Raw genomic sequence first — 12,993 nt, forward strand, 5'->3', positions numbered from 1 at the left:
CCCCCAAGCCTGCTGGACTTGGCCCTCCTCCCTGACTTGTCCCCAGGGGCTGCCTGCTGGAGGGACCTCTCGGGCTCTAAAGGCCGGCCCTGGAGGACAGGGACCGTGTGCCACTAGCTTAGGTGACGGCTGGATCTGGTGCCAAAACTCGAGCTGCTCATCTCCACTCAGGCAGAGGTGGAGTTCCTCCCCAGAAGGAGGCACCTTCCTGCAGGCAGGGAAATGGCTTCTGGACGGCATCCTGCCCCCCACATCCGGAACAGAGCAAGCGACCCAGAGGAGCGGAGCCCACCAGCCCTTCTAGAGGCTGGAGAGAGGGGGTGAGATTTCGGATTCCCTAGGGACGAAGGGCAAGAGCAGGCTCTCTCTGCCCTCGCCTGGAAGAACACGGGGCCCCCATCCACCGTGGAAGGCTCTGGGCAGGTAGGGTGCCGCTCCAGGGATGGCTGGCGAGGGACAGGCAGTCTGAGGCGGTTGTAGGGGCCGAGAGGCCAAACGTGAGCGCACATCCTTTAGCAAATTCCGCACGCTGCTCTCGACCCCCTCTGCCAACATGACTGCAGGCCCTACTCGTGTGTTCCGAGGTATAAGTCCTTCCACGCCAGGACACTGCTCAGCAGCCCTGTCAAGCGCCCAGAATGGGTGGGGGAAGGGACAAGCATCTCCAGGTCCTCCTGGAGGGGCCTGGCTGGCTAGAGGACAAAGCTGCCCAGACCTGCCCACTGGAACACGCATCCTGCGGGTTGTGGGGTGTCGGGCGGTCAGGAGAGCGGAAGTGAGTGCCTGAGCCCGTCCCTTCCTGGACACCTCCCTGCAGCTCCTCCTCTCTCTAGAAGCTCTTCTTGCAGCACTGTGGGTACTGTGGGTGGCCTGTGTCCTCCCCTTGCAGTGTTCACTGAGATCCAGAGTCTGCGGGTGCAAGGGAGCTGGAACGAGCCCCCGCAGGGACAGTCCACTCTCCTAGACGCCAGCATTGCTGGATGACAGCAGGATTCTTCAGCTCCAGCCCCTCTCCGGTTCTGTCCAGCGCTCCAGGTGGGTCCAGCGCAGGGGCACGGCCAGGGCGGGTGGAGGTGAGGCGGGTGCCTTGGGCCCAGGAGGTCAGATTCCGTGGACTTTCAGGAGGACAACGGGGGGGACAAATGGGAGGGGCAGGAGGCCAACTCTGCAGGACTCAGAACAGAACTCTGTTCTTCCGCCACAGTCACTGGCCTGGTGACCAGGGGACCACACGGCAGAGGAAAGGACGGACGTAACGGCACGTGGCCATTGCTCGGTCTGGGTGGGAATCTAGCCTTGACTCAACCCTCAAACCGGGCAGGGCAGAAGAGCAGGAGTGGGGAGAAAGGGTCTTCAGCTTATAATGGATGCAAAGCTGCAAAACTCGGCCACCTGGCTTCCTCCACGGCCTCCAGCCAGGAGCGGGGGCTCGGCCTCGATGCCAGGGCGGGCGGGACCTGCTGCCCCCTCCCTCCCAGTGGCCCATGGGGCCTCACACTTGGGGTGGCTGAAAGTGCTGAGGGCCGGGCCCCTGGCCCAGGCCAGGTTCCTAAGAGGAAAGTCGAACGGGAGGCTGGGGGCCTGGGGAGCGTGGGCGTGGCCAGGGCCCCGAGGTGGGGGAGGGCGTGGGGACGGGCTGAGCGGTGCCCTGTCATGTGGCCCAGGAGATGGCCGCACTGTGCTCCTTGGCCTTCATGCGCAGGGCCGCGATGCTCGAGGTCTTGCGGTCCGGCTCGCCATTGAGCTCGTAGCCGTTGAGGCCTGGGCTGAGGCCCGCCGCTCCAAACAGGCCTCCCATGTGTGTCTGACCCACGTGGCCGCCAGCCCCAGAGACGCTCAGGAAGTCGGTGACTCCACTGGCCCCGGAGCCCGGGGGGTGGGTGTGAGGGGACATGCAGGCGGGCACCGGGTCACAGGGGACCACACAGGCTGGCACCGGTGAGGCAGCCCCATTGTTGCCGATCCAGGACGGGTTCTGAATCTGGGGAGAGGGAAGGGAGAGCCGGCTGGGGCAGGGGTGCGCGGGGACGGGGGGGGGGGGGGAGAGGCCACGTGGCGGGCGAGTGGCTGGCACCTGTCCCCAGACGACCTCACCCCAATCACGAGCCCTTCATAATGCTGAGATCATGCCTGAGTGTTTACCCGGGAGCCTCTCAAAGCCTTTACGGCCATCCGGACCTGGGAGGGTTTGGGTTTTATGCTTGGCTCCCAGCAGAGAGAAACTGTTTTCAGGACCAAACCTCGAACTTCATCAAGGGCCCGGTCACAGGGCTGCCTTCAGGGCACAGCCAAGCTGCTGAGGGCGGCCCCCACCTCAGCCAGCTGACTTCGGAATTTGAGATGCAGGGGCTGACTTTCCCTCCCTGCGCCCCTGAAGGTCAGCAACTGTGTCTTACTCCCCTGTGGCTCCTCGCCAGGCCTGGGGCATCCCAGGAACCTGAGAAATGGGAGCTGACCCCAACTCAAGAGAGCTCTGGCGTTGGGAACGTGGGCTCTGGGCTTGCAGGCTGTGGCGTGGAGGGGGCAGGACTGGGCAGTGGGGCCTCATCTCCCAGTGTCAAGACCAGCGGCTGAGCTTCCAAGGGCTGTGTCCTCGAGACTTCACAACTGGCTCAGGATGGAAGGGGCTGCCTCAGGACGTGGTGAGCGCCCGCGGGTGGATGGATGAAGCCAGGTTGGATGCCCACAGGCCAGGGCGTGTGTGTGTGTGTGTGTGTGTGTGTGTGTGTGTGTGTGTGTGTGTGTGTGTGTGTGTGAGAGATGCTCAGGCAGCATGTGGGGGTGGACTGGAGGCCGACCTGGTGTGTGTGTGTGTGTGTGTGTGTGTGTGTGTGTGTGTGTGTGTGTGTGATGCTCAGGCAGCATGTGGGGGTGGACTGGAGGCCGACCTGGTGTGTGTGTGTGTGTGTGTGTGTGTGTGTGTGTGTGTGTGTGTGTGTGTGTGTGTGTGTGTGTGTGTGTGTGTGTGTGTGATGCTCAGGCAGCATGTGGGGGTGGACTGGAGGCCGACCTGGGCTGGGGAGGGCCAGGGTGCGCAGGGCCAGAGGAAACAAGACCTCTCAGCCCTGTGCATGGGATCACAGGGGGCCCTCAATCAGCTTCTGCTGGCCTGCTCTCCCCCCTACCCATGTTTGTAGTCCTCTCACATTGAAAGCCGAATGAGGGGGGACCTCAGCCCCCAAGTCCCACAGGGCATTGTCATGGCCACAAGAACCACTGGCAGATTGGCCTGACCACATTCCTCTTGCCTGGGGTGATGGGGAATCACCGGCCTTTCCCTTCCCCTCCGTCAGGAGGCGTGTGATATGTGGTGTTGCAGGTGGGAGGGGTGAGGCTGCCCTGTGTTGGTCCCCTCCCTCCCCACCCCCTCCAGCGGGGAGCTCAGGCAGCAGAGATCCAGACCCAGGAGCCAGGCTGGAGGCTCATCCTCCCAGGACAGAGGACAGCGAGAGAGGAAAGCATGCAGCAGGAGCTGAGGATGAGGTGTGCCTGTGTGTGAGACACCCCACATTCCTCAGCCTCACCCCAGGCCTGACCCCCTGACCCCACGGATCCTGGCAGGGGGAGGGGCAGAGCTGGTCTGGGGGCGGGGGGACGACGTTCCGGAGGGCCACGGGACAGTGGGTCTTAAAGGAAACAGGAAGGCCTGTGCCACCGGCTCGCTCCTGGGTGGGGCCGGGCTTGGAGCTGAAGGCAGAGGCCATGCTGCTACGGCCACCAAGAGTTCTGAGGGGAGGGACCAGTCACCTCTGCCAGGCAGGCTGTGGGGTGTGAGGAGTGGACCCAGCTAGAAAAACATCTCTGCAAGTGCCCCGGTGTCGGCCACTGCTCACACTACTTCTCACCCCTTTGCATCTCATGAAGACTCCAATGCCCCTAGAACGGGGCCAGGCTGATGGTACGGGACAGAGGAGGGGACAGGTCGGGACACAGCCGCCTGGGAGAGCTCAGAGCTGCAGAGGGACCTTTAACCGGCTATTTAGTCCTCAGAGTACTTCTGTGTTGTCTCATTTCGGCCTTTCAACAACCTCACGAAAGAGTTGGGGCGGGTACTTTCATCATGTCCAGTTTTCAGAAGAAACCGAAGCTCAGAGCTCATGGCTTGTCTGAAGTGAGAACGGTCTGGGGCCGGACAACAGCGCGTCTCGGGACTCAGACCTCCCTGTTCGCTACAGCCCTGCCTCAAGCCCTGCAGCTTTCCCGACTTCGCTTTCCTAGGAGACATCGGGGTGGCTCCTGATGGCCTGGGGGCCCTGGTCTTCAGCCTGCCTTGCTTCTGATGCCCACAGCGAAAGGGGCAAACATGGCAGAGGAGAAAGCCTCCCTCTCTGTCCAGGCCTGCCCCTCCCTAACGTCCAGCCAAGCCTGGGCCGGCACAAGAGTAGGCAGAAACGGCCCCGGCCTCCCACATTCTGGGGCGAACAGGCACACACCTGCACCGGGCTTGATGAGTCCCATCAGAGGGGGCCTAGGCCCTCCTCTGAGATGCCCATTCCCGGAGCCCGAGGGGCTGGAGCCGGCCACTCAGGGCTGGGACTTACCTGGGCATAGTTCTCCGCTCGGGTGAGGAGGGGCAGCTCGTAGGCAGTGGAGAAGTGGGTTCGAACCTGCTGCATCTGTCCAAAACGCTCCCTCTTCCTCCACTTGGCCCTCCGGTTCTGGAACCAGACCTACAGGACAGAGCAGTTGTCGCCGGGGGGGGAGGTGCGGTCAGACGGTACACGTCATACCCTGGAGCCCGACCCATCGCAGTGCACGGTCTGGGCCATGGGGCTGCAAGGAAGGGTCTGCCTCAGCCTTTAGCCTCCAGGCTCACAATCTAGAATGAGCCGTGCTGAGGGTCGGGAAGGCGAGCTTAACCCCAACTAACCACAGTGTGCTCTTGGGCCAGACGTTATTCCAAGCTTCAGAATGCAGAGCAGGCAAGTGTCGCACCTACGTGTCACGTCACTGGTCATCCTAGCAGTCATCTAACCAACCCCAGCACCGTGTGGCCTGGCCTGCCTCGGGCCACGGACTCCTGAGGGGAACCTGACAAAAGTTGTGACGGCTCCTCTCGAAAATCATTCTCTAGATGCTCACACACACAGTCTGGCCATAATTTTCCACAAGCTCCAGGGTTCCCTGGGGCCTGTCTGGTGGCCCAGAATCAGAATTCCTACCTGTCTGAGTCCTCTCTGCGGCCTTCGTGTTGGCAAGTCTCCCCACTCGGGCCCCCTGTGGCAGCAGAGGCCTCAGGGATGGCTTCGTGGAGGGGAGGACCAGAGCCAGGCCCGAGCGTAGAAACAGCGGGGCATGCTCAGGAGACCCCAGAAGGCCCCGCTGCTCAGCTGGCCGGCGGTGGGAGAGAAAGACCCGTGGACGCCCAGGGGTTTGCTCTTGGTGTGGTTGGTAAAGGTGGCCACCGCGAGGTCTCGTGCAGAGAGTGGCCTGACTCTGAGGAGGAGTGAAGACCCCCCTGTCCCTGAGCAGGGGCCGCTGGGGCACTGGCTGGAGTGGGGAGGGTGGTCTCTGAGCCAGCTGTGTGAGCTGTGGTCTCTGATGGGTGGGTGGGGGCTGTTGGCTCCTTTGCAGGAACACTTCTGACAGGCTGAGAACTTTCTCAGGCTTCATGGACAAGAACTGGACTTGGGGCCTGCTAGCCCTGCATGTGGCTTGGGACCTGGGGCCGGGGCGGGGTGGGGAAGGGGGCAGAGACAGGTGGGAGAGGGTGTGAGGAGGGGAGGGGTCAGCTTCCAGACCAGAAATGGCTTCAGGCTGAGTCAAAGGCAGGCCTCGGAGTCACCAGAGAGAGGTTTCTGTCAGCTGCCGTGTCCCTGCCAGTGAACTCAGGTGCAAGTGGGCACACCCCAACGGCACCCCACCAGCAGCCGTGCTGAGAGCCCGGAGCATCCTCGGAGGAGGGAGAAGGAGCTGGGCCGGAGGCAGGGAGGGCTCCCCGCAGGGTAGCGCAGAGGCTGCTCAGCCTGTTCCGGCTTCCAGTGGAGCCGCGCCCCCGAGCGCCCATTCCAGCCCTGGCATTGCCCCTGGCCTGGGTTTCTGTGTCTGGAAAATGGGGCCAATATCTGTCCTGACGTCCTCACGGGGGTGGCGCCTCATAGAACAGCAGGTGAGAGATGAGAAACGCTGTCACAGAGTTTTTGAGAGTACTTCACACTCGTTTATTTATAGCTCCTGACCTTTCTTGCTGTCTTTCGCTAAAAGGAAAAGCTGGGGTGTGTGTGACTCATGTTAGTGTGGGGAGGGTGGGGGCAGGGAGCCAGTGTGGCACTGCACCTCAGTTTCCCTCCCTGGTCCCAAGGATACACGCGCACACGCACGCGCGCACACGCACGCGCGCACATGCACGCACACACGCGTGGGCTGGCATTGCTTTGAGAGTCATTCTGCCTCCCTGACTTGAGTCTGGTGTAGGAGACGCACTCAGCCCCTGCTCCAGAGCCTCCTGGGCCCCTTTTCCTCCAGGGGCTCCTGGGGTCCAGGCCCAGGCCGCCTGCTGAGAGCCAAGGGCGGATCGGGTCTCCTCTCTGCGCCACTGAAACGGGATCCCCCTTTATCAGTGGCCTGGAATGGGGGCCGGGGGGGGGCAGGATGAGAGAATGAATCAGAGGAGCTTGTTTTCATTTCATGTTTAATTTCCTGCAGGCTTAGCTCCGTCTTTCCGCTCCTTCCTCAGCCTCCCAGGGTTTGCTGGGGGGGAAGCCAGGGGGAGGGGAGAAGCCCACTGGAGGCATCAAGATATATGGCTCCATTCTTTCTTCAGGGGGTGGGGAGAAGGTGAGGAAAAGTGTCCGTGGCCGCCACTGTGGGGGGTTTGCCGGGAGCCCTGGTGGGGCTCTGGTGAGCGGCAGGTGGAGGGGTGCTCCTGGAGATGTCCCGCAGGCTCTGGTTGGGCTGGGGAGGCACTGCAAGGGGAAGGGGGCAGCCGGTCCCAGAAGTGGGAGGAGGAGCAGGGCGGGGGGAGATGGAATGTGGGGGCTGGAGCGGCGGTGGGGGTGCTGGGCTATCTGGGAAGACAGCTGAGCAGCGGGGGAGCACACAGAGATAACGCGGTCTTTGGGATGGGAGTGGAGGAGGGCCCGGCCCAGGGATGGAAGGGAGGGTTGAAGACCCAGAGACTTCGGGAGGCGGGAGGCAAGGCTGTGGGGCAGCAGAACCGCCCAAACCCTCTTCCCTTGCCTGCAGCCCTGGGCCCCGTTCCTGCGCAGGGCTGGAGCTCTTCTGCTAAGTGAGCCCCGCGGCTCTGCAGTCTCAAGCCTCAAGCCCCCCAGCTTGGGTGGCGGCCAGGCATCCTCACGGCCCCTCTGAGCTCACGGTGGAGGGCCTGGAGATGAGGCGCGGCCGTCCTTCCATCTCTGGCCCCTGGAGCCTGGCGCTCGGAGAGCTCCCCACAGATGCTCTGTGCCTCAGGGCTCTGCGGCCCCAGCCTGTCTCCATAGGACAACCCTAAGGGGGAGAGGGGACCACGAGGTCCAGCCTTCCAGTCTGCATGTCGCGCCCCAGGACCACCCCGCTCCCAGCCCACCCTGGCCTGGGCCTGCTCAGCACAGGCCTCTCCCCAAGGAACCAACCGTCTTGGCAGGGGCCTCAGTAACCGCAGCCCATCTGGGGCCAGGGTGGGGTGGCCCAGGGCGGGGAGGCCTCTGTCTTATTGTCTTCAGCACCAGCTGTGGAGATTGGAATCCCAGACAGCAGAGAGAGGCCCCTGCAGCCCCTGGAGCAGGGCCAAACCCCGAGCTTCTTCCCAGGAAAGGTCCATCTTGGAGCTGCCCACCCCCTCCCTGTCCCCAGCGCCACTCTACGCCAGGCACCTGGCCTCCCACCAGCTGAGTACGGGCCCTGAACAAACCCAGCAGGGGCAGGCAGGGGCTTCCACCGCCACTCCCCCCAAACCTCGGGGCACTGCCAGGCTCGATCCAGAGGTCTGACGCACATGGAGATCCCACCCACCCTGCTGCCTTTATACAAAGAAAAGTCTCAGAACAATATGGCCCATGTCCTGGCAGAGCCAACTAAAGTAAAAGAAACACTGGGCTGGAGCTCTGGAGTCCTGGATTCTAGTCTTGGCCCTGCCCCTGAGTCACTGCTCCTGAGTCACCTGACCACAGGTGACCATGTCCCACCTGTGGGCCTCCTCCTACTTATTATCAAATGAGAGGACCAGCTAGATGATCCTTTCCAGCACTAATGGTCTATATTCCTATGATCCTTCCCTTAGATGAGAAGATATGCAAACACATCAGCGTTTCCCTTTCTGCCTTGGCTGCCAGGAAGCTCAGGGTTGAAATTTGTGCCCAGTGGCAACTATGATTATTAACCTAGATGTTTGACGTAATTACCTGCCTATTTCATGGCACCGTTCTTGTTTTTAGATGAAACTAACAAGTCAGTCTTTAATTGTAGCTGCCTCAACTCTATTTTGGAAGCAGGCATAAATGGGTGTGTGTGCACACGCAGAGGGAACATTCTGCTTTGGCTGTGCGATGGCACCTGAAAAATGTTCTCTATGGCCCAGTGTCATTTCCATGATTTGTCTTAGAAGAGCCATCCTTCTTTTGATACTAAGTGAATTCTACTCCCGGGCACTCCCATGCACTTGTAAGGAACACACACACACACACACACACACACACACACACACACACACACACACACACTGTGCAGAGGATGGATCAGTCGATCCCACATGAACAAGGTGCCTACAGGAATGTCCCATAACCTGCCGCCCCCTTCTCCACCAGCTCCTTCAGTTCCTCCCAATCCAGGGGCTGGGCCGAGGCCAGGTTCTGGGGTTCCTGTCCAGACTCTGAGGCCCAGGAGGTCACATGGCGGCCTATCCTGATGCAAATAAGACAGTTGGTGTGTGAATGCTTGTGGAATGACAGGAAAGCCTCACCTGCCCTGCCTTCCTTCCCCAACCGTTCACCAGGCACTGGGCAGGAATAAGAGGGGCAGCCGGACCCCGGGAACTTGTGGCCAAACAATCCGACTGTTTACTCTGGGTACCTGCACTTTCTGGACGGCTGCATATTTATGGTAATTGCTGGTCCTTTCTCGCATGATCCATTTTGAATGAAAACGTTTCTGGACGATGTTACAGAAGCTCTGCCTTGTTACACAGAACATGGTTGTGACTGATGCCTTAGGAATGCTCTGCTGAAGGTTCCTTAGTGAAGTGAGGCAGCAGGGGGCGCCCTAGGGAACTGCGGATAACCGAAGGCTCTGTCCTGGCCCTGAACCCACTTCTGAGCTGAGCTTAGCCCAGCTGAGCTGTGTTGCTTTAAAAAAAAAAAAAAAAAAAAAAAAAAGCCAAGAATTGCTCTTTGCTCTCAAGCTGTTGACTTCCCTCACCCCACTGGAGGGGGAAAAACCGCTATCTGACAGCACTTTATTTGCCATTCCTCACATGCTCTGGGGTGGAAAAGTAGACTGAGCATGACATTTATTTGTGTGAAGCTGAAGCCTGAGCTTTAGTGCATGGATTTTGTCTCCTGTGTTTTGGGTACTCAAAGGTCTTTGCTTCCTCTCTGGTTCTTTTCTTGCTGTAACTTCATGCGAGGAGGGAGGACACACCTCTCTGGACAAAGGAGGTCCACCAATCTACAAATATTTATTTTTTGCCCTTGTTGCTCTGAGTTCAGCCTTCTCTAATTGGAAGGAATATAGTGATGAACAATCAGACAGTACCTGTCTTCAAAGAACTCACATTATAGTGAGAGGAGACAGACAAAATAATTTAAGCCAGTCATATATTCCATAAAGAAGAAAAAACGGGACAGGAAGAGGGTGACCTGATTTGCTTGTGTTGTGTTATGTTGGTTTGGGATGAGTTGTGTTGTGTTGTGTTGGCTGTGTTGGTTTGGGTTATGTTGCATTGGGTTGGGTTCTGTTGGGTTGTGTTGAGCCGTGTTGGGTTGGGTTGACTGTGTTGTTGGGGCTGTGTTGGGTTGTGTTGGGTTGGCTGTGTTGCTTTGGGTTATGTTGTGTTGGGTTGGGTTCTTTTGGGTTATGTTGAACTGTGTTGGGTTGGGTTGACTGTGTTGCTTGAGTTGTGTTGGGTTGTGTTGGTTTGGCTGTGTTGGTTTGGGTTATGCTGCCTTGGGATGGGTTCTGTTGGGTTGTGTTGAGCCATGCTGGGTTGGGTTGACTGTGTTATTTGGGCTGTGTTGGGTTGTGCTGGGTTGGCTTTGTTGGTTTGGGTTATGTTATATTGGGTTGGGTTCTGTTGGGTTGTGCTGAGCCGTGCTGGGTTGGGTTGACTGTGTTGGGTTGGCTGTGTTGGTTTGGGTTATGTTGTGTTGGGTTGGGTGTTCTGGTGGCTGGATAGTGGCAGGGGGCTACTGCTTTAGCCACGGTGATCAGGAAGACTTCACAAAGGAGGTATATTGATTTGGGAGCTGAAAGATGGAGGAGCCAGCTATCCTGGGCAGAAAGAAGAGCCGGGTTGTTCTCTCTTTCTGCCCATTGGACTGCTGTGGATGTCTTTAGGTCTATCCTGTTTCCTTCCTAAGAGACAGGCCTTCGAGGGCAGTAGACGAGTCATCTCCTTTGTGAAAGGGCCAGGACACTCACAGCACACAGAGCCCAGGAATACAGCTAACAGGGGACCCTCCTTCTTCTGCCCCTGCTCCCGCCAGAGCAGGAGGCCTGATAGTCAGGTGGATAAAAGCAGACTGGCCCTGTTTGGAGCAGGGGTGTGTGGGGCAGGCTGTCCTTGGACTGAAGTGAAGAAAGCCCTGGTGCAGCTGAGGCACAGTCAGGCAGTCCCAGCTTTGGCCACCAGCCCGAGGGCAGGCCCTGCTCTCCCAGCCTCTCCCCAGGCGCCCTCACTGACCTGCACGCGGGCCTCGGTGAGGTCTGTCCTCATGGCCAGCTGCTCCCGGGCATACACGTCGGGGTAGTGGGTCTTCTGGAAGACCTTCTCCAGCTCCTCCAACTGGTAGCTGGTGAAGGTGGTTCGGTTCCTCCGCTTCTTGCCCTTGTTGCTCTCAGAGTCAGCCTTCTCCAGCGGGCTGGGCAGCTCGGCACTGGCCCGGTCCTGGGGCGCCTTCACTCCAGCCTCCTTCACACTGAGGTAGCTGCTGTCCATCCCCACGGTGTCAGAGTCTGGCGGCAACTCCGGCTCACCCAGGGAGCTCTCTTTGGCTGAAGGGGGAGGAAACAACGGCAGAGAACAATGACTGAACCGAGCAAGAGAGGAGGGAAGGACAGGGAGAGCCCTCCCCTGCCATTCCGCTGTCAGCATCACACTGGATGCGAGGGCAGGAGGCCCCGGTTCTGGTCCTGCCTTGCCATTAACATGCTGTGTGACCTTGGGCAAGTCCATTTCCCTCTCTGAGCCTCATTGCCATAATCTCAGAAAGGAGGCCTTTTACCACCGACGTAGTACAACTCTGGGTCAGTCAATCTGATCTCTTGGACCCTTAATCCCCATCCCCACTGATCCCGGGCTCCTCCTTCTAGAAGGATCCCCTTTGTCAGAACTTCTGCTTTGGACATCAGGAATCCTGACCCAGTGCCTCAGGCACCCAGGGGAAGGGAAAGCTAATTCAGCAGCCATGTCTGGCCCAACAGGGCAGGGGAAAGAGGAGGCCAGCATCAAGGCAGACAGGAACGCCCTTCCTATCCAGGCCTGGTCCTGTTGGGGCTCAGCAGGAGCTGAGGAGATCCCCCCACGCCGCCCTGAAGAATCCAGCATGAGGGGTCACGCCCCTCACCCTCCACAGGTTTCACCTACTGTCCACGCAGGGTGTGGCCTGCTCCAGGCAAGGGGCACATTTACGAAGGAAGCAAGGCGGGCGCCTGTGTCCCCAGGATGCTGCCGTGTGTGCCCCACTAGACTCACACTAAGCTCGAGGCCTGGGCCCACAGCCACCGCCATCTGCCAGGATGGGGCTCCACTGATTGATTCCTAGATGCCCGGAGCTGGAAAGGACCAGTGGATCTGTGTAAGTGAGGGATGAGGAGGTGGAGGCCAGCAGGGGGAGAGTGGGGCAGGGAGTGACCTGTCCATACCCAAATGGCCCAGTTAGCACCCTGGGCAGACACACTTGCCTCAGAGTCAAGGTTAGAACGTGGACTCTGGAGCTAGTGGAGGAGGGTATGACTCCCACATGTACCTCGCTCTGGCTGTGTACTTGGGACAGTTCACTTAACCTCTTTGTGCCTCAGTTTCCCCACTATATAAAATGGGGACGAAGATACTTGTGGGCTCTTCCTCCTGGCATACTGCGGGATTAAGGAGGCCAACAGGCAAAGCCCTTAGCACGGCGCCGGCTCCGTAGGTTTCTGCCCGTATTGGTATCCCCAGTTCCAGTATGGACTTCCGAGCAGCAGAGGACGCTGACCCCGGAGAAGTCTTCCCAGCGGGCAGGCTCTCCCCAGAGCATCTGGGTGCAGGAGCAGGTGCAGGCCCTGGCCTGGTGTCGGGAGACCGGTGTGAGCCCTTCTCTGCGCCGCCCTCCCCGGCCCGTGCGGTAATGTACCGACGATTATTAATAAGGCTTCCGGGGAGCCCTGGAGAAGGCTTGCACACATCCAAGCTCTGACGCGTGTTTGGTGTGAGCACCTCCTCTGGGAACAGGTCCACGCGGCGGGCGTGAAGTGTCGGGACGATGCCGCTGGCTCAGGTCTCCCGGCTCCGTCCGGACCCTGGTGGCTGAGGCCTTGGGCTCGCTCTCCTCCCTAGCTTTGCGTGTACCCTGGGAAGGCGCAAGGGACAGCTGCCTGCCATCCCCACGTCTCTCTCCATGCCCCGACAAAGGGGGTGGAGGTGAGTGCCTGGAGCGGGCGGACATGCACGAGGCATCAGGAGGGGCCACGTGCAGGACACCCACGTGAGCCCTGGGCACACGCAGACCGCCGCGGCTTCAGTGACAACGTTATGCAAACTGCAGATGGCAGCCGGGCCGAGAGCTTTCAGCAAAGATATTTATCTTGCTGGCAGACAAACAAGTTTTATGTTTTCGGGGTTTTTTTTAAGAGAAGAAATCC

The 12,993-nt window shown here is 59.6% G+C and overlaps 1 protein-coding gene across 1 annotated transcript in view; it reads right to left on the reverse strand.

The window, feature by feature from the left end:
• Positions 1–1,651: 1,651 nt before the first annotated feature.
• The window catches only part of ALX4 (ALX homeobox 4), a 40,002-nt gene continuing 28,660 nt past the window's right edge, over positions 1,652–12,993 (reverse strand). The window contains exons 2-4 of the mRNA XM_027581054.1: positions 10,835–11,145; positions 4,542–4,670; positions 1,652–1,981 (exon numbers count right to left, since the gene is read on the reverse strand). Coding sequence (XP_027436855.1) covers positions 1,652–1,981; positions 4,542–4,670; positions 10,835–11,145 — 770 coding nt within the window. The remainder of the gene's footprint in view (positions 1,982–4,541; positions 4,671–10,834; positions 11,146–12,993) is intronic.

This window comes from Zalophus californianus, chromosome 11, assembly GCF_009762305.2.
Source record: "Zalophus californianus isolate mZalCal1 chromosome 11, mZalCal1.pri.v2, whole genome shotgun sequence".
In the NCBI taxonomy this organism is placed as follows: Eukaryota; Metazoa; Chordata; class Mammalia; order Carnivora; family Otariidae; genus Zalophus; species Zalophus californianus.